General features: G+C 45.5%; 2 protein-coding genes across 2 annotated transcripts in view; both read left to right on the forward strand.

Moving 5' to 3' along the window:
• LOC310670642 (vomeronasal type-2 receptor 26-like) lies at positions 1-8,842 on the forward strand. The gene is made up of 4 exons (XM_083426268.1): positions 1-364; positions 2,835-3,126; positions 4,472-5,269; positions 8,700-8,842. Exons 1-4 carry the CDS (start codon positions 147-149, stop codon positions 8,718-8,720), a joined length of 1,329 nt encoding a protein of 442 aa, XP_083282394.1. The 5' UTR covers positions 1-146; the 3' UTR covers positions 8,721-8,842.
• LOC310672788 (vomeronasal type-2 receptor 26-like) overlaps positions 8,829-23,544 on the forward strand; it is a gene marked incomplete at its 3' end in the record, with an annotated part of 24,963 nt that continues 10,247 nt past the window's right edge. Inside the window, exons 1-3 of the mRNA XM_083430446.1 lie at positions 8,829-8,932; positions 11,990-12,116; positions 21,280-21,395. Coding sequence (XP_083286572.1) covers positions 12,033-12,116; positions 21,280-21,395 — 200 coding nt within the window. The 5' untranslated portion in view covers positions 8,829-8,932; positions 11,990-12,032. The remainder of the gene's footprint in view (positions 8,933-11,989; positions 12,117-21,279; positions 21,396-23,544) is intronic.

Consider the following 23,544-nt stretch of genomic DNA (forward strand, 5'->3'; position numbering starts at 1 on the left):
GGTCTGGGATGGAGGGCAGGCAGAGACTGTGCACATGGGGAATTTCCTCTCCCTACCTTTAGGTCTGAATCCATGTCTTGAGTCCAGTTGTGTCACTGAAGTCACTGATGTCATAAGGGAGGACACTTGGCACTGACATTGCTAGGATGATCTCACTCCTGCTTCTGCAGCTGCTGCTGCTAATGCCACAGGCTGCCTGTGGGACACAGCGGGGTAGATGCTCTGTGGATCTGATCTGGCTTCAGAATGAACCCGTGAATTATTACAGGGCAGGGGACCATCTCATTAGCGGAATCATCTCACCCAAAGCTGCTGTGTTTGGTGAATACATCTTCTCTCAACCTCCATTAATCAGGCCTCGTGAGTAAGTTCTTGTTGTTGTTTAGTCGTTTAGTCGTGTAAGATTCTTCATGACCCCATGATCCAGAGCACGCCAGGCACTCCTGTCTTCCACTGCCTCCCGCAGTTTGGTCAAACTCATGCTGGTAGCTTCGAGAACACTGTCCAACCATCTCGTCCTCTGTCGTCCCCTTCTCCTTGTGCCCTCCATCTTTCCCAACATCAGGGTCTTTTCCAGGGAGTCTTCTCTTCTCATGAGGTGGCCAAAGTCTTGGAGCCTCAGCTGCAGGATCTGTCCTTCCAGTGAGCACTCAGGGCTGATTTCCTTAAGAATATACCAGGACCCAACACCACCCCACCTGTGCATTGACTGTTCCCAGGTACCAAGGACAGCCCTTATTTTCTGGTACCCCTGGTCAGGTTCTTTCCCGATATTGAGTGTGATGGCTCCTCATTTCAGACGAGTTGTTTATCCGGCATTCATCGTAGTTTGCTTGTACAAAGCTTAAGCAACGCTCAGATTATATCTGGGCTTTATCAAGCATTCTTTCTTATTTGTTAGGTCCTTTGGAGCTCTTCTTTGGAGCTCCTTTGAGAGCCAGTGTGGTGTAGTGGTTAAGAGCGGTAGACTCGTAATCTGGGGAACCAGGTTTGCGTCTCCGCTCCTCCACATGCAACTGCTGGGTGACCTTGGGCCAGTCACACTTCTTTGAAGTCTCTCAGCCCCACTCACCTCACAGAGTGTTTGTTGTGGGGGAGGAAGGGAAAGGAGATTGTGAGCCGCTTTGAGACTCCTTAAAGGGAGTGAAAGGCGGGATATCAAATCCAAACTCTTCTTCTTCTCGATCTCTTTTTGTGTTACTGACCCTGAAGAATCTACCATCATCGGCAAACTTGGCCACTTCACTGCTCAGTCCTAACTCTATTTTTTTTTAAGAATATTTTTTATTAGATTTTACATAGAAAATAAAACAACAAAAAAAGAATAAACAACAACATAGAAGAAAAAAAGAAATACAATATAACACAAGCACAAAACAGCAAAAAGTATCAGAAAAAAGAAAAACAAAATTAAAAAACAATTTTATCTTCATTGTATTCCTTGCATTAACTTATTTCTCCGACCTCCCCAGACCTCCCTTCTCTGTATTCCAAATCATATCTTCAAACAACAAATCCCTTCCCTCTGTCTTAATTAGTTTTTGTCTTAATTTTAGTGTCTTAATATAACTTATTTTTCTTGTGTCTTAAAATTTTTAAACTTTTTACTAATAACCTTTTACATTCAATCAGATGTCATCTAACATTCATTAATCTTATGGTATTTCTGTAGATAATCTTTAAACTTCCTCCAATCTTCTTTCACCGTCTCTTCTCCCTGGTCCCTGATTCTGCCAGTCATTTCAGCCAGTTCCATGTAGTCCATTACTTTCATCTGCCATTCTTCCAGAGTGGGTAACTCTTGTGTCTTCCAATACTGTGCGATAAGTATTCTTGCTGCTGTTGTTGCATACATAAAGAAAGTCCTATCCTTCTTTTGCACCTGTTGGCCAACCATGCCCAGGAGAAAGGCCTCTGGTTTCTTCAGAAACGTGTATTTAAACACTTTTTTCATTTCATTATAGATCATCTCCCAGAAGGTCTTAATCCTCGGGCATGTCTACCAAAGGTGAAAAAAAGTACCTTCAGCTTCTTTACATTTCCAACATTTGTTATCAGTGCTCAGTCCTAACTCTAGATTGTATATGAACAAGTTAACAAGTGCCTGTTTCTCTTACCCAGTGTAAAGGATGAAAATTCATTTTCAACATAGGAAGATGCATAAAACCACATCTTCTTAACACACCCTTTGATCAGCTTCTAAACCACAAACCTCTAAAAAAAAAGTTGATTTTGTTCTTTAAAGACTGTGAACAATAACCTCTCTGCTGTTTTTCAAAAGTGGCAAAAAACTATCCAACTTGTAGCCAGGAACCGTATCTCTCCCCCAACAAAAATATAGAAACAATTACCCGGAGATACCCTGTTTTGGGAATGTGGGTGGCACTGTGGGTTAAACCACAGAGCCTAGGGCTTGCTGATCAGAAGGTCGGCAGTTCGAATCCCCGCGACAGGGTGAGCTCCCGTTGCTCAGTCCCTGCTCCTGCTTACCTAGTAGTTCGAAAGCACGTCAAAGTTCAATTAGATAAATAGGTACCGCTCCGGTAGGAAGGTAAACGGTGTTTCCGTGCACTGCTCTGGTTCGCCAGAAGCGGCTTAGTCATGCTGGCCACATGACCAGGAAGCTGTACGCCGGCTCCCTCGGCCAATAAAGCGAGATGAGCGCCACAACCCCAGAGTCGGCCACGACTGGACCTAATGGTCAGGGATCCCTTTACCTTACCCTGTTTTGAGGTGTATGGACCTGAGAAGGCCTTTAGAAAGAATATGGCATTTTGTTTTCACTGAATGGAGAATGGCAGCCTGTCACAAGTGTTTTATTTGATGCTTTGCAGTATCTCAGAACAGAAGTACTGGCACATTCTGTCCTTCTTGTTTGCTGTTCAGGAGATTAATCAGGATCCCTTGATTTTAACCAACATCACCTTGGGCTACAACCTCTTTGAAACCTATTTCGATGGCAGAGTGGTTTCCACTGCACTGCTGGACGGGCATTCTGGTGGGGAAAGCAATATTCCAAACTACAACTGTGGAAGACGCAAGAACCTCTTGGCTGTTATTGAAGGGGCTGAATCGGACATTTCTACCCATGTTTCTAGCATGTTGGGCATCTACAAAATCCCACAGGTAGGGACTAGGATTGCCACCAATCAGGGATGCAACAGCAGTGGATCGATTAGACTATGTGAACCCTGAGCTCCCTTCCTACTCTAGGATTCTCCGTTTTTTGAAGGATTCCCTTAAAACTATTTACAATAGGCTCAATCTTGCCTGAAGATGCCTTAAGAGCATAAGCATCTGGGTCAGGTTATAGGTCCATCTATTCTAGCATCCTGCTTTCAGAGCAGCCTTCCAGATGCCACTTTTAGGAAGCCCGCAAATGGACCTGAGTGCAACATCACTCTCCCTACTTTTGATTCCCAACAACTGGAATTCAGAAGTAGACTGCCCTCTGCCTAAGGATCATTGGTAGTCTTATCCTCCCTGAGTCTACCTACTCCTCTCTGAAGGCCATGCAATTTGTGGACATATTTACATCTTGCGGGGGCAAGTCCACAGTTTGACTATTCACTGTGAAGAAGCATTCTAAATCTTCCAACATTCAGGTTCATTGGATGGCCTTAAGTCCTAGTTTTATGGGATACAGAGAAAAGGGTCTTTTTATCCTTTCTCCACACCGTGAATACTTTTACAACTCTATCATGTCTCCTCTGCTTTCTAAACTAAAAAGATCTGAAAAATTGTAACCTTTCCCCATAGGAGAGTTGCTCCAAACCAGGCTTTCCCAAGCTTGGGTCTCCAACTTTTTGGGGGGGACTACAGTTCCCATCATCCCTGACCACTGGTCCTGCTAGCTAGGGATAATGGAAATTGTTGTCCAAAAAGAGCTGGAGATCCAAGTTTGGGAAACGCTGCTCCAAACCTTAGATCCTTTTTGTTAACCTTTTTAGCATTTTCCCTAATTCTACAATAACCTTCTTGAAGTACAGTAATAACATGCATTATGATGTGGACAGTTTTCATTTTGAATCCTTCCATAAAAATGCCCAACATGGAGTTGGTCATTTGCACAACAGCTGCATACAGTGGTACCTCAGGTTAAGTACTTAATTCATTCCAGAGGTCCGTACTTAACCTGAAACTGTTCTTAACCTGAAGCACCACTTTTGCTAATGAGGCCTCCTGCTGCTGCCGGAGCCCAATTTCTGTTCTCATCCTGAAGCAAAGCTCTTAACCTGAAGAACTATTTCTGGGTTAGCGGAGTCTGTAACCTGAAGCTTATGTAACCTGAAGTACCACTGTACTGGGAATATTTCCACTGAGCTTCCCAACGTAACCTCATTTATGAGTAGAAAGTAAAGCACTGTCTTGAACATTCTTTTGATGGAGTGTGATGCATGCCCCACACTTTCATGGCCTCTTTTTTGCTTGTTATTAACATACATCTGATATTCTTCCTTTTTCTCACTAGGTGAGTTATGGTTTTCCTCTTCATGATAAAACTCAGTTCCCTTTTGCCTATCGGATGATCCCAAAGGAGAAAACCCAGTACCTGGGGATTGTCCGACTCCTGCTGCATTTTGGATGGACGTGGATTGGAATCTTTGCTCCAGACAATTATAATGGAGAAAGGTTCATAAGCTCCATAACACCTCTGATGCTCACCAATGGAATTTGTGTTGCCTTCTCAGAAAAAATAGTTAATCTATACCAAATCGCCATGCTGACTGAACCACCTATCATGTGGAGAAAAGTCAATGTATTTGTCTACAATGGAGACTCTTCCAATAAATTTGGCATCATCATTAAGGTCCAAAGGATACTTGAAAAGATACAACCTGGGGGGAAAGTGTGGATCACAACAGCCTTTCCGGACATCAACATGAACTTGTCTCATGATATGGATACTTTCATGTACACCCATGGTTCTTTGTCCTTCATAATGAAGACTAGAAAACGGACAAAATATGACTACTATAAGCCACGGTCTGGCAGAACACTATGGTTCTGGGATAAATCATTTCACTGTTTATGTCCAGAGAATGTGTTGCCCATGAAAGGCTGGACAAGATGCACAGAGAAAGAGAAACTGGAGATTCTTCCCCAAGAGGAGATTGAAAGGGCCCTGTCTCAAGACAGCTATGTTACTTATAGCAGCGTCCAAACTGTGGCACTTGCCTTAAACTCGGCATATTCATCCAGATCCAAACAGATGCTGATGATGGGTAGAGGAGACAGTTGGGGACATGGAAGACTACAGCCCTGGCAGGTACAGTATTCTCCTTTTGCATGTAGAAAGTGGTGTCTCCTCACAAATCAGTTTTATGTGCTCTTCTTTTTAACTTGTCCATAAATCATCTAGAGTTGTGCGTGAAAAGTGAGCAAACTAAATGTACTGATGATACCCAATTGTTCTGGGTGGTTAAGAGTAAGAGGGATTGTGAAGAGCTCCAAAAAGAATTTTTTTCCAAATGGAATGAACGGGCAGAAAAATGGCAAATTCAATTCATTCTAAGCAAGTATAAAATTACGTGTATTATGAGATGGTTCAAGGGCAGATCAGACGGTGAAATCAAGATTAGAGGAATTTCAGAACAAAGGTGGGGGGGGGAGGAAAGTCATTAGGAGGGCCCAAGCAGTGAATTATGAGAGGTTCCAACCCCCATTGTTGCCAGATGTCACAGAAGGGGAGAATCATGTGAATCAGTCACTAGTCCATCTTCTGAGTGTGCAATTCCTTTGGTAAGTGAGGAGATGGGCAGCCAATTTTCAGGGTCAGCTTAATCCAAGGTGGAAGGAGAGACAGAGGGACTGAGTTGGGCTCAGCTAATAATAATAATAATAATAATAATAATAATAATAATAATAATAATAATAATAATTTATTATTTGTACCCCGCCCATCTGGCTGGGTCTCCCCAGCTTCTCTGGGCGGCTTCCAACAAAGTTTAAAAACACATTAAAATGTCACACATTAAAAACCTCCCTGAAAAGGGCTGCCTTCAGATGTCTTCTAAATGTCAGGTAGTTGTTTATCTCTTTGACATCTGATGGGAGGGCGTTCCACAGGGCGGGTGCCACTACCAAGAAGGCCCTCTGCCTGGTTCCCTGTAGCCTCACTTCTCACAATGAGGGAACCGCCAGAAGGCCCTCGGAGCTGGACCTCAGAATGGTCACCAACAGCAGCAGCACAAACAGATCCAGCCTACCCAAAGGAACACCTACAAGAGAGGCCAAGGATCTTCTTATCTTATGCTCTTACAGAGTAGACAGAAGCAGCAGACAAAGGAAGAGAGGACCACTTGAAGCAAAAGATTGGGGGCACAGCACCTTCGCAGTATTCTTAAAGATCCAGTGGCCTTCTGGATCAATAAGAGTACTGTGAAGTTGCTTTTGCTTCAAATGGCCCACCTCACTTTGTCTAGCTGTAAGGTATGGCTCTGCTTGCATACCGTATTTTTCGCCCTATAGGACGCACTTTTTCCCCTCCAAAAATGAAGGGGAAATGTGTGTGCGTCCTATGGGGCGAATGCAGGCTTCGCGCACCTCTCCGCAAGCAGCGGGAGACCAGCGCTGGGCTCCCGCTGCTTGCGGAGAGTTGCCTGCATGCTGAAGCCTGCGCGCGCTGAGCTCAGCGCGTCCAGGCTTCGCGGACCTCTCTCCAAGCAGCGGGAGTGCTCCCGCTGCTTGCGGACAGTTGCCTGCATGCTGAAGCCTGCGTGCGCTGAGCTCAGTGTGTCTAGGCTTTGCAGAGAGTTGCCTGTATGCTGAAGCCTGACCGCGCTTAGCTCAGCGCGTCCAGGCTTCGCGGACCTCTCAGCAAGCAGCGGGAGCCAGCGCTGGGCTCCCACGGCTTGCAGAGAGCTTCCTGTTTGGGGGCTGGGGTCGGGGGAAGCTTGGGCCTGGGGGGGAAATAATTTCCCCCCCTTTATTTCCCCCCAAAAAACTAGGTGCGCCTTATGGGACGGTGTGTCCTATAGGGCGAAAAATACGGTCATTCTCCTAGGGGTACACAATGAGCTTGTGCATGTAATGATCCTAGCTCTGCTCATTTACAAAGTCGGGCAGGAGAAAAGGGAGGACTTAAGAATGTATGACTGTGGAAAGCCAACAGCAATCGATTCCTATGAGTCCAGAAGTGCACTGACCCAAGATGAGGACAACCAAGATGACCAATGGTTTGGAAACCGTTCCTTATGAGGAGCGATGGATGGAGCTGGGTCTGTTTAGCCTGGGAAAGAGGAGAGTGAGAGGAGATATGAGAGCCAGTTTCAAATATCTCAAGGGCTGTCCCATCATGGAATAGGGAGCTGGCTTGTTTTCTCCTGTAGGAGAGGGTAGTGTAGCCTTATGAGGCTTTGTCCTCGGGTGGGAAAAATATTGCGCCCGGGAAAGGGAAAATGGGAGTCAACAGACACTCAAGGAATAGTTTCGGAGAAAAAGCTTTTATTTCTACCTTCCATGAACTGGTAGAAGGAGCAAGTGTGATAGTTCACAAAAACATGCACGAGTTCACAGTCATGTGCACAGAGTATATATTCCCATTCCACTTCCCTCCCCTTTCTCCTCCTTCAGGAGTCCTGCCCCATGAGTTCCTCTGAGCATGAACAGAAAGCTGTCTTGGGACTCTTCCCAGGAAAGGGGAATGAGAGTGATTCAGCACGTCCAAAGATGTTGCAACTAGAATGAGATAAAAGTCAGTTCTCAGGCCTGCTCTGAACAGAGCCTATTCATTAGCTTTTTGAAGCCTTCTTGTACTGATAAAAAGTAACGGTTTGCCCTCTTGTGAGAAAAGCAGAGAAGAGAAGAGAAAGGCTGTTTTAGAAGACAAAAGGATTTTTGGACAGTTTTGAGGCCTGGTTTGGGGGGGGTGACTTCGGGCCTAGGTGGGGTCACCTGTCCTCACCTACTACAGTAGGACTTGAACCAATGGCTTCAAGCTACAAGAAAGGAGATTCCAATGAAACATCAAGAAAAAAACTTTCTAACAGTAAGAGCTGTTTGGCAGTGGTCTCCCCCAGGAGGTCCATTAAACTTTAATTAGTTTAATGTTAAGTAAACGTCCAGTGCGCTTCCGACGCCATAAATCTTATCTCAGCAGAGAATTTCGTGCAGCGGTTGAAGAAGGCAGGAGAGTCAGTACCTTTCAATGAAGAATCCTGGAGCAAGCACTTTGGAACTCAGAAAAAAAACTTTATTTACAAAAGAAAAACCCTGGCGATAAAGCACACATGCTTTTATCTCCGGCATAAAGAAAACTTTACTCTAAACTTAACTCATATCAGCAAAGAGGCCGATGGCCACAAACTGAGTCCGCGAGTCAGGTCAAAAAAGGGCGGGGGGGAAACACATGGGTGAACTGACTATTTATACAAACTAACTCACATTCCTGGATGCTTAATGACTTCCAGCTGCTCAGTGATTAGAGCGACTTGTTACCTCTTAACCCTTTAGTACCAACATTGTGGACTCAAGTTCCTTGGAGGTTTTTAAGTAGAGGTTGGGTGCCCATTTGTCATGGATGCTTTAGCTGAGATTCCTGCATTGCAGGGGGTTGGGCTAGATGACCCTTAGGGTCCCTTCCAACCTTACAATTCTATGATTCTTTGATTCTGTGAACCTAATTCATAAGCTTCCAGGTATTATTAATTCTTCATAAGCTTCTGGGTATTATTAATTCTTTTTTTTTCTCCTGTCAGTCCAGCTTCACCCTTTCTTAAGAAACATCCAGTTGTTTAACAGCTCCAGGGGTGGACTCTATTCAGATGAGAATGGGGAGCTGGCAGCTGACTATGACATTGTGAACTGGGTGCTGTTTCCCAATGGGACTCCTGGCAGAGTGAAAGTCGGGAGCGTAGAGAGACAGGCAGCCTCTGATTTAAAGCTCACCATTAACACAGAAACCATCGTGTGGCCCTTGCAGTTTAAAGAGGTAGGGGGAAAGATTTATGTGTGCTTTATTACCCTGTGGCATTTGTTAAACTTAAATAATTTACTCTCTATTATACAGGAAATTATTCCTATGCAATTCATTTGCAGTCTAATCTAGGGCTGATTTCAAAGGCCTCCCTCCCCAATTCTCAGCATAAACAGAAAATTAATTTGAATTGGAAATCCACTTTGAGGGTGGTGAGGTTTTTTGTTTTTTTTTTACATTTAAGTGGTGCACACATTTTACAAAATAAATAAATACCGTATTTTTCGCCCCATAGGACGCACTTTTTCCCCGCCAAAAATGAAGGGGAAATGTGTGTGCGTCCTATGGGGCGAATGCAGGCTTTCGCTGAAGCCGGGAGAGCGAGAGGCATCGGTGCGCACCGACCCCTCTCTCTCTCCAGGCTTCAGGAAGCTATCCGCAAGCCTTGCAAGCCCTGTGGGAGTTCCCACAGGCTCACAAGGCTTGCGGGCAGCAGCCTGCTGCCCGAAGCACGGGGAACCCTCCGGAGGACTCCCCGTGCTTCGGGCGAGTGTCCGCAAGCCTGGCGCGCCCGACGGGAGGTCCCGCCGAGCGCGCGAGGCTTGCGGCGGCAGCCTCCCGCCCGAAGCACGGGGAGCCCTCCGGAGGACACCCCGTGCTTCGGGGGCGTGTCCGCAAGCCTTGCGCGCCCGACGGGAGGTCCCGCCGAGCGCGCGAGGCTTGGGGCGGCAGCCTCCCGCCCGAAGCACGGGGAGCCCTCCGGAGGACTCCCCGTGCTTCGGGGGCGTGTCCGCAAGCCTTGCGCGCCCGACGGGAGGTCCCGCCGGGCGCGCGAGGCTTGCGGCGGCAGCCTCCCGCCCGAAGCACGGGGAGCCCTCCGGAGGACTCCCCGTGCTTCGGGGGCGTGTCCGCAAGCCTTGCGCGCCCGACGGGAGGTCCCGCCGAGCGCGCGAGGCTTGCGGCGGCAGCCTCCCGCCCGAAGCACGGGGAGCCCTCCGGAGGACTCCCCGTGCTTCGGGGGCGTGTCCGCAAGCCTTGCGCGCCCAACGGGAGGTCCCGCCGAGCGCGCGAGGCTTGGGGCAGCAGCTTGCTGCCCAAAGCACGGGGAGCCCTCCGGAGGACTCCCCGTGCTTCGGGCGCGTGTCCGCAAGCCTTGCGCGCCCGACGGGAGGTCCCGCCGAGCGCGCGAGGCTTGGGGCGGCAGCCTCCCGCCCGAAGCACGGGGAGCCCTCCGGAGGACTCCCCGTGCTTCAGGCGAGTGTCCGCAAGCCTTGCGCGCCCGACGGGAGGTCCCGCCGAGCGCGCGAGGCTTGGGGCGGCAGCCTCCCGCCCGAAGCACGGGGAGCCCTCCGGAGGACTCCCCTTGCTTCTGGCGAGTGTCCGCAAGGCTTGGGGCGGCAGCCGCAGCTGAGGGGGGGGAAATAATTTTTTTTAATTCATTTCCCCCCCCCCCCAAAAAAACGAGGTGCGTCCTATGGGCCGGTGCGCCCTATAGGACGAAAAATACGGTACTTAATGAAATAAACATATAAAATGTGGTCATTTTCTATCACTCCCTACACACAGGTAGAGCAGAAACTGCATGCTGGAGTGGGATCCTATACAATGTCCCCAACAGTTTTCCCCCACATTATTCACTTTTAAGAAAACCCAGCCTTTTAAAGTATGCATTTTAAATATGTGAATAATGTTTTAAGTGAGTGAGCAGTATATTATACATATATAATATGATGAAAAATTGCCTAAAATCAAATGGCATCCTGGCTTGATTGGTGCTCGAATATATAACAACGCGGGTGGCGCTGTGGTCTAAATCACTGATCCTCTTGGACTTGCCAGTCAGAAGGTCGGCGGTTCGAATCCCCGCAATGGGGTGAGCTCCCATTGCTCTGTCCCAGTTCCTGCCAACCTAGAAGTTTGAAAGCATACCAGTGCAAGTAGATAAATAGGTACCTCTGCGGCGGGAAGGTAAATGGTGTTTCCGTGCGCTCTGGCACTGGTCGCAGTGTCCCGTTGCTCCAGAAGCGGTTTAGTCATGCTGGCCACATGATTCAGAAAAATGTCTGAGGACAAACGCCGGCTCCCTTGGCCTGAAAGCGAGATGAGCACCACAGCCCCATAGTCGCCTTTGACTGGACTTAACCATCCAGGCGTCCTTTACTTTTACCTTCATACAACAACAATAATATGATAACACATATCAGTCCATCCATCCAGCCATCCTTGTTTAACATCTTTAATGGAAAGTTTCCATGATCTGACTGACATCCTGATATTCATCTGCATAATGTCAGCAATCACCCTCTGGCTCTGTGCCATTCACCCAGTGCCAATAAAAAGATTCCCTTTTCTTAACAGCTGTTTCCTGTCCTAGTTTATCATTGGGCCTGTGATCTTTCTTCTGCTCTGCCATCGTTGGAGCAGCAAAACTATATACACCAGAGTTGTTTCAAACTAGAAACTTGTGCAGTTTAAATTCTTGTGTAGTTTAAATTCTGTTGCAGCATTCGAGGAACTTCAGTAATAGTTGTAAGGTAGATGTAAGAAATTAGATTTAATGAGAATAAGTTTAATTATATAAAAAAATATGTGTATTGGCAATAAGTAATATGAATTTGAAGTATGGAATAGACGGGAGGTTGGGTCTTTAGTGTTAAGACCAATAGATGTTTTATTGTTTGCTAAGAATATTATGTGTCTATGGTTATTTTTGTAATTTGTGTATAATTTGGTATTTGTGCTTTTTGTTTGTTTTTCTTGTATAAATAAAAAAGGAATATGAATTTGAAGTATGGAATAGACGGGAAGTTGGGTTTTTAGTGTTAAGACCAATAGATGTTTTATTGTTTGCTAAGAATATTATGTGTCTATGGTTATTTTTGTAATTTGTGTATAATTTGGTATTTGTGCTTTTTGTTTGTTTTTCTTGTATAAATAAAAAACTTAAAATAAAAAAAGAAACTTGTGCATCAACAGTATTGACCTATAATGGAGGGAGTAGGGTCCTTCTACACCTTATGACTCACGTTCACATCTCAAACCCTTTCCCCTTGATGCTCCTTCACTTGTCAGACCATGCCTCGCTCCAGGTGTACCGAAAGCTGTCGCCCTGGATATGCCAAGTTGGTTCAAGAAGGACAAGCGGTTTGCTGTTATGTCTGCGATCCGTGTGCTGCAGGGACAATCTCGACTCAGGAAGGTGAGTGACTCAGGGCTCGTCTACATTTACCTTTTGCCCCATGCTTTCTTAGGCACATGTCCACACTTTCCCAGTCGGCGATTGTCATTTGCTCTGATTCAATGTTAAAATGCAGGTTTCCTCACGGAAAGCACAGGGATGGAAAAAAAAACATGTAGAAATGCAGAACAAAATGAATTCTGGGCGAGGCCTAAATTTTGTTCCTCAGTTGCGAAACCATCGTGCTTTAAACCATGATCGAGATGGTATGGGGAAAATACGGCATAACAGATACAATCTTGCTTAAAATGTATATAGGAAGTGCGGTGTAAGCGACGGAAGTCAATGACATTTTATTATTATTTTCATGTTGAGATATTTGTAGAATAAATTTGGAAGAAATTCTTCCAACTTTTCTACTTTTATTTTTTCTTCTTTTTTCCTGTCTTCTTTTTCTCTTTTGTTCCTTTTTTCATGTATATCTGCTTATTTGAAGTGTATATGTGTGTATCTACTTGTGCTTTGCTTATATTTGTAACAATTATGTTAAATTTAAATAAAATAAAATAAACCATGATGGAGTGTAAACAAATAAACAAATTAGTTTTATTTAAGAGGTGCTTCCTCATACGTTGAACCTCTGGGTAGGGAATGAGTGGACACTGGACAGTGTTCACAGAAGTACTATATTTTACTGCTGCTTAATCATAAGCACTACCACAAAGAGTTAATTCTAGCACTCTCCTGTGTTAATAACAGTGAAAGGTATTAACACATGAATAAATTTGGTCATGTTACCCAGTACCCATCTTCAGTGCAGGCAACTATCACAATTGGATCAGTATCTTTGGCCCAAAATGGGAAGTCTGAATCACAATGCCTAGAAAGAGTGTGTGATTGTTCTTCTCAGGCCTTTCCAGCCATCTCAAATAGGTTGTCAGGAATGAGCCAGCTCCTAGTGGAACTTTACAGCCGGCTGCAGAACAGAGAGGGTTAGATCTGATGCAGGCTGAACGGAAGCCAGTGCCCAGTGCACCTCCTTCGGACACTGGAATGCCGGTTGCCGAGGGAACGACTGAGAGCAGGCTGGAACACAGCCAAAGCTCTCAGGAAGCTCAAACAGGCGTGAACAGACACAGATATAGTTTGTTGGAAAAGGAAGAGGCTGGAGCTGATCCAATAAGTCCAAGTCCGCGGCGAATGGGAGGGCTGCTAGGCAGGAAGCAAAACAAGAGATGTAAAGGGCGACGGTTCAATATACAGTGGTACCCCGCAAGACGAATGCCTCGGAAGATGAAAAACCCGCTAGACGAAAGGGTTTTTCATTTTCTGAGGTGCTTCGCAAGACGGATTTTCCTAAGGGCTTGCTTCGCTAGACGAAACAGCCCTGCCTCTCCTGTCATGGCAATGGTCACTGCACGCACGCACGCTCGCTTCCCCGCTCCTCCGGCTCCCTCCCACCTTCCGGCTGATGGCAGACCTTCTGGCTGCCTCGCGCCGCTGCCCACCACCCTTGCGCGCTCCTCTGAGAGAGCCGTTGCCGCCAGCAGCCAGTGTTGCAGTCGGAGTCGCGCTCCTGAGCCCCGCCGCCCTCCAGCAGCCGCGCAGGTGAGTCCAAGGTCCTGGCTGCGGCAGCTGCCCTGCTTCTCCCCACCCCTCCCTGCCGTTGTTAGTGTTTAACTGCAGTGCTGCTTCGCAAGGCGAAAAAACTCGCTCAACGAAAAAGCTCGCGGAACGAATTAATTTCGTCTTGCGAGGCACCACTGTATTCTGTAGACATAGGAAGGAGTCTTCAGAAGGGTCATCTTGAATGGTAATGTTGGTGGCTTTGTTAGAGCTGCCTGGAGCCATCTGTTTGTTTTTGCAATAAATCCTGCTTTTTAATTACCTATGCTAACTTTGTTATCAAGCTGGGAACCTGGACTCCTGACATAGGTCCTGCAGAAAGAAAGTGTGATAACTTGTTTCTCAATGAAGTGAATAATGTGAGATGAAAGAAATAACTTCAGGACAGAAAACACAGAGATGGTCTTATGGATGCTGCTGATTTCATTCCCACCCTACTTTATATATGATTGGGACAGATGAATATTCTGGAGTATAAACTATCATGCTGAAACATATATATTATGGAATGTAAGAGAATACATAATATTAAGCTTCATGTTAGGACTACTGAATGCTCTCCTCTTCCTTTCAGATGCAGACTATTGCACCACATGTCCAGAAGATCAGCACCCAAACGAGCACCGAAATCAATGTGTCCCCAAGGTTATCACCTTTCTTGCCTATGAAGACTCTTTAGGGATCACATTGGCGTCCTTTGCCCTATTCCTCTCCTTAACAACGGGTTTTGTTTTTGCCATCTTTATTAAATACATGGAAACTCCCATAGTCAAAGCCAATAACCGAGACCTCTCCTACATACTTCTTGTATCTCTCTTGCTGTCCTTTTTGTCCTCCTTCCTGTTCATCGGCCGCCCAAGGAAAGTGACCTGCCTTCTCCGACAAACAGCCTTCAGCATCATCTTCTCAGTTGCTGTTTCATCTGTGTTAGCAAAAACCATCACAGTGGTGCTGGCCTTCCTGGCTACAAAGCCAGGGAACAAGGTGAGAAGATGGCTGGGGAAAAGTCTGGCCAACTCCATTATCATTTCCTGTTCCAGTGTCCAAGTTCTCCTCTGCACCATCTGGCTGGGCATCTCTCCCCCATTCCCAGACATGCACTCCCAGCCAGGAGAGATCATCCTGCAATGCAATGAAGGGTTTGTTGCCATGTTTTACAGTGCCCTCAGCTACATGGGCTTCCTAGCTGCCATCTGCTTCACAGTGGCTTTTCTAGCCAGGAAACTGCCTGGGGCCTTCAATGAGGCCAAGCTGATCACCTTCAGCATGCTGGTCTTCTGCAGTGTTTGGATGTCCTTTGTGCCCACCTACCTGAGCACCAAAGGGAAATACATGGTAGCTGTGCAGATCTTCTCTATCTTGGCCTCCAGTGCTGGGCTTCTGGGCTGCATCTTCCTTCCCAAGTGCTACATTATTGTGCTGAGACCTGATCTGAATGCAAAGGAGCATCTCACAATGAAAATTAAATGAGGCATCTAATTTTTAATATATTTAGGAAGTATGAGCTACAGCTTTTAAGGATAATGCTACTGAATGCACCCTTCTCCTCCACCAGATATAGTTTGTGAATTGGTACTGATCTTACTTTTTCTTGGAAGGTGTCTCCATCTGGTGTTAAGTAATTCTAGGGATTCTCTGAACTTCTGCATGGAGTAAAGAATTGAAACATAAACCAAAAAGATGTCACAGCTCAGGAGAGGGTATTGATATCCCTGTTGGGTGATAACGCCAAGGCCGATGCCTCCGCCCCCCAACGCAGCATCGCCCAGGATTCATCACTCCGGTGTCCTGTCACACTAATGTGGCCCACATCCAAGGACATGAGCACATGACAAGCAGAGTTCAAACAGAAGCTTAGCCTTGAGGAGTAACATCTAGGCCTAATTTGAGGAACGGCTAAGGGAGCTGGGCATGTTTAGCCTGGAGAAGAGGAGGTTAAGGGGTGATATGATAGCCATGTTCAATTATATAAAAGGATGTCACATAGAGGAGGGAGAAAGGTTGTTTTCTGCTGCTCCAGAGAAGCGGACACGGAGCAATGGATCCAAACTACAAGAAAGAAGATTCCACCTAAACATTAGGAAGAACTTCCTGACAGTAAGAGCTGTTCGACAGTGAAATTTGCTGCCAAGGAGTGTGGTGGAGTCTCCTTCTTTGGAGGTCTTTAAGCAGAGGCTTGACAATCATATGTCAGGAGTGCTCTGATGGTGTTTCCTGCTTGGCAGGGGGTTGAACTCGATGGCCCTTGTGGTCTCTTCCAACTCTATCATTCTAATTTATGGCAAACTAAATCAAACGTAACAGAACAAAGAAAAGCGTGGCTTCTCTCTTTCTTCCTCGGAGAAAGAACTGCAAAAGCAATAGCAATACAAAACGGAACAGTGTATCTCAATTTCCTCTCACAAGACTCCAATAATCAGTGCTGGAATGTAAACAGACATGTGACATGTAACAATCCCACACATCTGCAGCACGGGAGGAATGGAATTCTCAACAATCCCAACAGGGAAGGGCTGTAGCTCAGTGGTTGAACAGTGGGTTCAGGTTCAATCCTTGGCATCTCCAGGTTGGGCTGGGCGAATGTCCCCTGGCTGAACAGAACCCCTGTCCACCTGTGTAGACACAATAGACTTAGATGGACTAATGATTCAACAGTACACGGCAGCTTCCTATGTTCCTAAGAAAACTATCCCCACTTACTAGGCCCTGTGCAAATTTATCTTGGTCTTCTGTGCCAAGACAAGAGAGGTCAACTGACATTTCTAAATACTTTCTCTCCCCTCTCCGGAGCCCTCTCATGCCTTCTGCCTGGACTAGTTGCTGGGGAGGAAGCACCTTCGTTCAATTTTTCTGAGGGCTCCATTTCTACATTCCTGCAGTCAAAGTACCTTCTGCAAGGGACATGGCCTTTCCTTCTTCCACTGTTTTTTTTTTTAGTGCAGAGTTCTTTCTTTGAAGACGCAGGTGCTAGAAATGGAGGGTGAGAAATATTTTAAATAAAATAATAACAAATAGGCGAGATAAGCCTATTGGAGAGCAGCTGAAAGAACCAATCCAGAAGTAGGATGCCCATGCTCTGAGGATACGTTTTGGAGGGGAAGTCCTGAGGGAAATGGAGCTGGAGGACTTTGGCCCACAGTTGGCTGAACTGGATTAAATGCCAGCGGAGAAAGTTCTGCATGTTTCTGTGGGAATTTCAGGGGTGTCAGGGACTGGGCAGATTAGTAGTAGTGGTGGAGACTTCCACCTCAAGAGGCGTCCAAGCAGGAGGAAAATGGGGATACGATAGACTGAGATTTGTGGTGGTGGCAAACAGGACACACCCCAGAAGAAGAAACAAAGAGCTGAGAAATAATGGGAGATGAGGAACAGGAGCAAACCAGCAGATGCTCTAGTCCTGAACAGAGACAGGACTCAGAAGTAGGAGAAACAGTACAACAGACAGTGGACACTACATCACTTGAAAGCCTGGTGGAACCTCCTCCTCCACAGACCAGGCGATTCCTTCATATCTTAGAGCAGAAGGCTAAACAGAAACAGAAATATCCCATTGCCGGCCACCGTAGGCAGTAAGGATGGTTTTGGAAGCTAGGAAGTGCCACAAGAGGGGTGGAGCAGGCACTCTGAGCAATGTCTCAAGACTGAAGAGAGCATAATCCATAGTCTCTATGTGTATCCTGTTGATTTAAATAAAAGAGCTAGCAGAAGCTCTCTGTGTCTTTGATTTCTCCAAGCAGCTAGCCTGGGAGTCATGATAAAGGGTAAAGGTACCCCTGCCCGTACGGGCCAGTCTTGACAGACTCTAGGGTTGTGCGCCCATCTCACTTAAGAGGCCGGGGGCCAGCGCTGTCCACAGACACTTCCGGGTCACGTGGCCAGCGTGACATCGCTGCTCTGGCGAGCCAGAGCCGCACACAGAAATGCCGTTTACCTTCCCGCTAGTAAGCGGTCCCTATTTATCTACATGCACCCGGGGGTGCTTTCGAACTGCTAGGTTGGCAGGCGCTGGGACCGAACAACGGGAGCGCACCCCGCCGTGGGGATTCGAACCTCCGACCTTTCGATCGGCAAGCCCTAGGCGCTGAGGCTTTTACCCACAGCGCCACCCGCTTCCCCCAAGGGAGTCATGATGGGGAAACAGTAAAACTGGACATTAACATTCATCACAAACTAGTCCCATTCATTGTCTCCTAACCACTTAGTCCCACATAACCCTACCCTGCCTTATAATCCAGTAGCATTGCAGTTAATGATGGTGAAAAGGCAGGCAAACTGGTCGAATCAAACAGGCACAGGAGAGGATCCATAGGATAGAAATAGGAGAGGAGAGAGCCGGTCAAGGAATCATGACCCTTATCTCAAGTTTCAAACAGGGTGCAGATTTGCTCTTTGCATTTTCTGCCAAGTTAAAAATACAACCTGGGGGTGCAGGGATGCCAAATTGACCACGAGGCCTTCAATGGACTGCTGTGCTCCTTCATTTTCTTTCTTTCTTGTTAGCCTCCTGTAGTTTTAGTGACTGATTGACAGAGATCAGTTCTCCTGAGGAACCTTTTCATAGTGTGCAAATCTAATGATGATTGCCTGCAAGTAAGGCTGCCTCTGAGGCACTCGCTAGCAGCACAAGAGCTCTGCCAGCAAGAAAAGTGGCAGCTTTTATTTCTGAGAACATGAGCAGAGCTCATCCTGCTTGTGACATCATACATTACGTCATAATGATGAGCTTGCATCTCTAGCTCGGGTCGCCTCCATGGTAACGCCAGGGGCCAATTTACCTCTGCAACTGTGAGTGAGGAGAAGGCATTAGAATCAGAGAGAAGGGCTCACATTGCAGACTGGGCCTCAGTCACACTCTGCTGGCAGCAACATGGCGGAAGACTCAAGGACAAAAGGACCAGAGCTGTGGGGGTCAGGTGGGATTGCTATGAGGGATTGTGAAAAATGGATCAAGCCATTGTGTCGCAATGAAAGCATTGCTTGACTGGGTTTGAGTCATTGACAATAATTTCTGATCGAATCCCACAAGCCTCTGCACCTCTGCCATTTTCTTTCTCTACGCCTGACAGGCACATATAAGCATTCTAAACACAGGCCAGTTATTCACCAGGCATCCTGAGCCATAAAGACAGAAGGTAGCTTTGATGTTTTGTTAATCTTTAGATAGATCTTAAAGGCCAGGAACAGAGTTTACACAGAGATGGTAGATGCGTCTTTCTTTCCTATGCGTTAATGACCTCCGAGGTTACTAAATGCATTCCTTTTTTAAAAAAAATGATATTTATTAAATGTTTAATAATTGCAGAAAGAAATAAGAAATAAGAAAAAAGAAACAATAAAAATTTAACAGACATTACATCAAAAATAAAAATAAAAACAATACCACAAAACAACAAGAAAAAACTAAAACATTTAAAAACACATCCAAATTTCATTTCATTATCTTTCATAAGCTTATTTCCTTTACTTCCTCACACTTCCCTTTTTTGTATTCTAGTTCAAATTAGCTAGTTCAACAAATCCTTTCCCTCTTTCTCAATTTTTGTTCTATAATTTATCTTAACACAATTTAACTTTAGGTTTTCCACTTTAGCACATTAACAATTAATATTCATATAGTTCTTAATAACACTTCTGCTAAAACCATATAACTTCATTCCAATATTCTTCTAACATTCATTAATTTTGCAGTATTTCTGTAAATATACTTTCAATTTTTTCCAATGCATTCCTCCTTGGTTCCTGTTTATTTAGCTTAACCACGTATGCATGCTCAAGTAGGAAATAGTTTATTTGTAGTTAAAAGGATTTCTTCTGATCTGACTTTATCCCACATGGGGCTTTTTGAAATGTTCAGAGGAAATCTGATTGGTTCTTACGAACACTGTGTAAAAAGTTCTTTTGTGAATAAAGCGACCTGGGCCAAGGGGTGGAGAGATTATTATTGGCACTCCTCCCAGAGTCTTGCTTGTGTGTATTTTATTAATCAGGGTCCAATCCTTCCTTGCTTTTGGAACGCAACACGGGATAAATTAAAGGGGAGGGAGGATGGATATAGCCAGAAAAGTAGGGGTGAAGTGAGGAATAAATAAAGAGAATCCAGTTGGAAGAGGTCTGAAATGAGGTCTGTTGTCAAGTACAGGAGTTCCCCTCTTCCTTCTGGTAGCTCACTGATAAGAATTAACGAGCATTTGGTATATTTATATTCCTTTTATTACAGCATTATGTTGCAAGCACAAACAGGCAACCCTCTGTAAGGATAACAGTTGCTAAATCTGACTCCTCCTCACTTCCACAGCAAGAAGCACACCAACGGGAAGTCCCTCCCCACCCCACTCATCTCCTTTGTTCTCTGACACGCTTGGACCTCCAAGTTTGGGGGAAAGGAGGGGATTCCCCCCCACTCTCGATTCATGTATTGCCTAGCTGCTCCCTCAGGATGTGGGCCTCTGCCATTGATTGAAGGAATGGGGTGAGGTCAACCAGCTCACAAGAAAAGATGCATGGTTTTCCTTGACAAAAGAGGGAGAAACTGGACAGAAATAGTGGAGGAAGGGATTTGAAAAGGAAAGAGTTGAAAGAAATCATCTTCCTCCTTCATACATGACAATTTCCCCTTTTAGACACCGTTTGTGAGTTGGTACAAGCCTTGCCTTTGTTCCTCAGGTTTCTCTTTCTTGGGTTACTTAATTCTAGAAGCTGTATGTTTCATAGGAGAACTTGATTGGAAGTTCTACAGAATTGGCCTCCACCATCACTTACGGACACATGGAAGACAATCTTACTTGGCTATGAGTGATTGCCGAAGAGAAGCTACAATAAACACTAGTAAGGCCTTCACTCAGTTGGCGAGACTTCCAACCAATATGCTCATCATCCCACAAGAGAACGCTGGTCTTATGCTGATGGGCAGGACAGTGAAATGGAGCTACCCAACAGATATGAGAAGTATTTCTGCACAGTGGCCGGGCAGGGTAGCAGGAGAGGGATGAATCCCCCTTCCTGGTTCATATATAGCCTAAAAGTAAGACCATTTCAATCTTGCCTCTTCTACAAACGTTTCTTCATTTCAAAGTTTGCAAAGTTCAGTCACACAACCCGTCGCTGGCCCAAACTCTGAAACGCCGTCAGCGATTTCTTGCAAGCATGTTTTTCCTGCTCAATGAACCACACAGACAGGCCCAGGAGTTGCAGCGGTAAACTTTATTCCTCATATAATTATGAAAATTATAGTGATTTATTCTTCTCCTGAAACCAAAACTCCAGGGATGTCTCCAGAGCTCAGTAATCTAAACATCGCCATCAATGGTCGTATGATCCAGCTTATCACATGGATAGCAAAGTAACATAAATCCTTCTCAAAATTATAAATAGATATTGTTTATTAATAAGCCTGAGGTGAGATTTTGGGCAGGCCGGGTCTATGCAAGTTTCTTTCACTGCCGTCTGAATGGCGGTGACTGTCTCTGGTGCTGCTAGAATGATATCACTGCTCCTGTGCCAGGCAGTCTGGGGGATGCAGAAGGAAAAATGCTCGTTCAATCTCTCCTTGTATTCAGAGGAACCAGTGAATTATTATAGGTTAGGGGACTACCTTGTGAGTGGAGTCATCTCTCCAAAACTTGCTGTATTGGAACCCTATGCCTTCTCCCAGCCACCTTTCATTGAGATTCTTGAGTAAGTAACTAAATGCTGAAGAAGCTAATTCTGCCCCACCTGCATTCTGACTGACCCCAGCTAACAGGGGGTGACAGACTATATTGGTGTGAGTTGGGGGAAAGTTGTTAGGCAGCCAGGCCAGTTTCTTGATAATGACCCCCTAAGTATGGCTCGTTCAGGTAACAAAGGAGGAGGTTCCGTGCCAGAAAACAACTGGCTGGTAGGTAGAAAGATGAAAGCCCAGGTTGAGGTGTGTGAGCCAGAAGCTAGAAACAGGCTCTAGGTTGGTATTTAACACCAGCTAAACTTGCTAGGACAGATTGTGAAGCTGAGGCTCCAATACTTTGGCTACCTCATGAGAAGAGAAGACTCCCTGGAAAAGACCCTGATGTTGGGAAAGATGGAGGGCACAAGGAGAAGGGGATGACAGAGGACGTGATGGTTGGACAGTGTTCTCGAAGCTTCCAGCATGAGTTTGACCAAACTGCGGGAGGCAGTGGAAGACAGGGGTGCCTGGCGTGCTCTGGTTCATGGGGTCACAAAGAGTCGGACACGACTAAACGACTAAACAACAACAACAAACTTGCTAAAATGTTGGGAACCAATAAGTGTTGGGAATGTAAAGAAGGGAAGGTATCTTCTACCACATGTGGTGGACTTGCAAAGAGGTAAAGGCTTTCTGGGAAATGGTATATAATGAGTTACACAAAATGTTTAAAAATACTTTTGTTAAAAAACCAGAAGCCTTTCTATTGGGTATAGGGGGAGAAGAGATACCAAGGAAAGATAAAAGACTGTTTATGTATGCAACAACTGCGGCAATAATTCTTTTATCCCAAAAATGGAAGCAACAAGAAGTACCAATGAATGAAGAGTGGCAGATGAAGATGATGGACTTTTTAGAACTGGCGAAGCTGACAGGAAAATCTGAAACCAGCATGATCAAGTATTTATAAAGGACTGGAGTAAATTTATACGATATCTGAAAGATCATTGTAAGCAATTAACATCACTAGCAAGGTTGTCTGAAGACTTGTAATGAGAAATTTTCTATCTTTCTATCTTTATTTAATTTTTTTAGATATTCTGTAATGAGTGTAATTAGAATTGGATAACGTATATATTGCAATGATATAAAGGTTAATTTTGAAAGCCATGAGGCAGGAGTCCCTCCATCAAAGGCTCAGGTTTTATATTCTTCTTCTTCTTTGGCGATCCCTTGTAGCAGAGCAAGATTGTCTTCCATAAACATGGTTTTAACAATGAGTCCGTAAGTGACTGTGGAGGCCAATTCTGGATCCACACATCCTTCCACAATGTCCTGCAATGTCAGCCTCCTTATTATCATGTCTTCATTCTTGTACTTGCTTTCTTCGCTTCTCTAATAAAGCAAAATAGCATATTATTCCATTATACTTCCATTATTGTTGTTGTTGTTTAGTCGTTTAGTCGTGTCCGACTCTTCGTGACCCCATGGACCAGAGCACGCAAAGCACGCTTGTCTTCCACTGCCTCCCGCAGTTTGGTCAAACTCATGCTGATAGCTTCGAGAACACTGTCTAACCATCTCGTCCTCTGTCGTCCCCTTCTCCTTGTGCCCTCCATCTTTCCCAACATCAGGGTCTTTTCCAGGGAGTCTTCTCTTCTCATGAGGTGGCCAAAGTATTGGAGCCTCAGCTTCAGGATCTGTCCTTCCAATGAGCACTCGGGGCTGATTTCCTTCAGAATGGATAGATTTGATCTTCTTGCAGTCCATGGGACTCTCAAGAGTCTCCTCCAGCACCATAATTCAAAAGCATCAATTCTTTGGTGATCAGCCTTCTTAATGGTCCAGCTTTCACTTCCATACATCACTACTGGGAAAACCATAGCTTTAACTATGCGGACCTTTGTTGGCAAGGTGATGTCTCTGCTTTTTAAGATGCTGTCTAGGTTTGTCATTGCTTTCCTCCCAAGAAGCAGGCGTCTCTTAATTTTGTGGCTGCTGTCACCATCTGCAGTGATCATGGAGCCCAAGAAAGTAAAATCTTTCACTGCCTCCATTTCTTCCCCTTCTATTTGCCAGGAGGTGATGGGCCCAGTGGCCATGATCTTCGTTTTTTTGATGTTGAGCTTCAGACCATATTTTGCACTCTCCTCTTCCTTTATTAAAGAAAGAACGTGGCAT

This window comes from Podarcis tiliguerta (genome assembly GCF_965153285.1).
Source record: "Podarcis tiliguerta genome assembly, chromosome: 2".
Classification (NCBI taxonomy): Eukaryota; Metazoa; Chordata; class Lepidosauria; order Squamata; family Lacertidae; genus Podarcis; species Podarcis tiliguerta.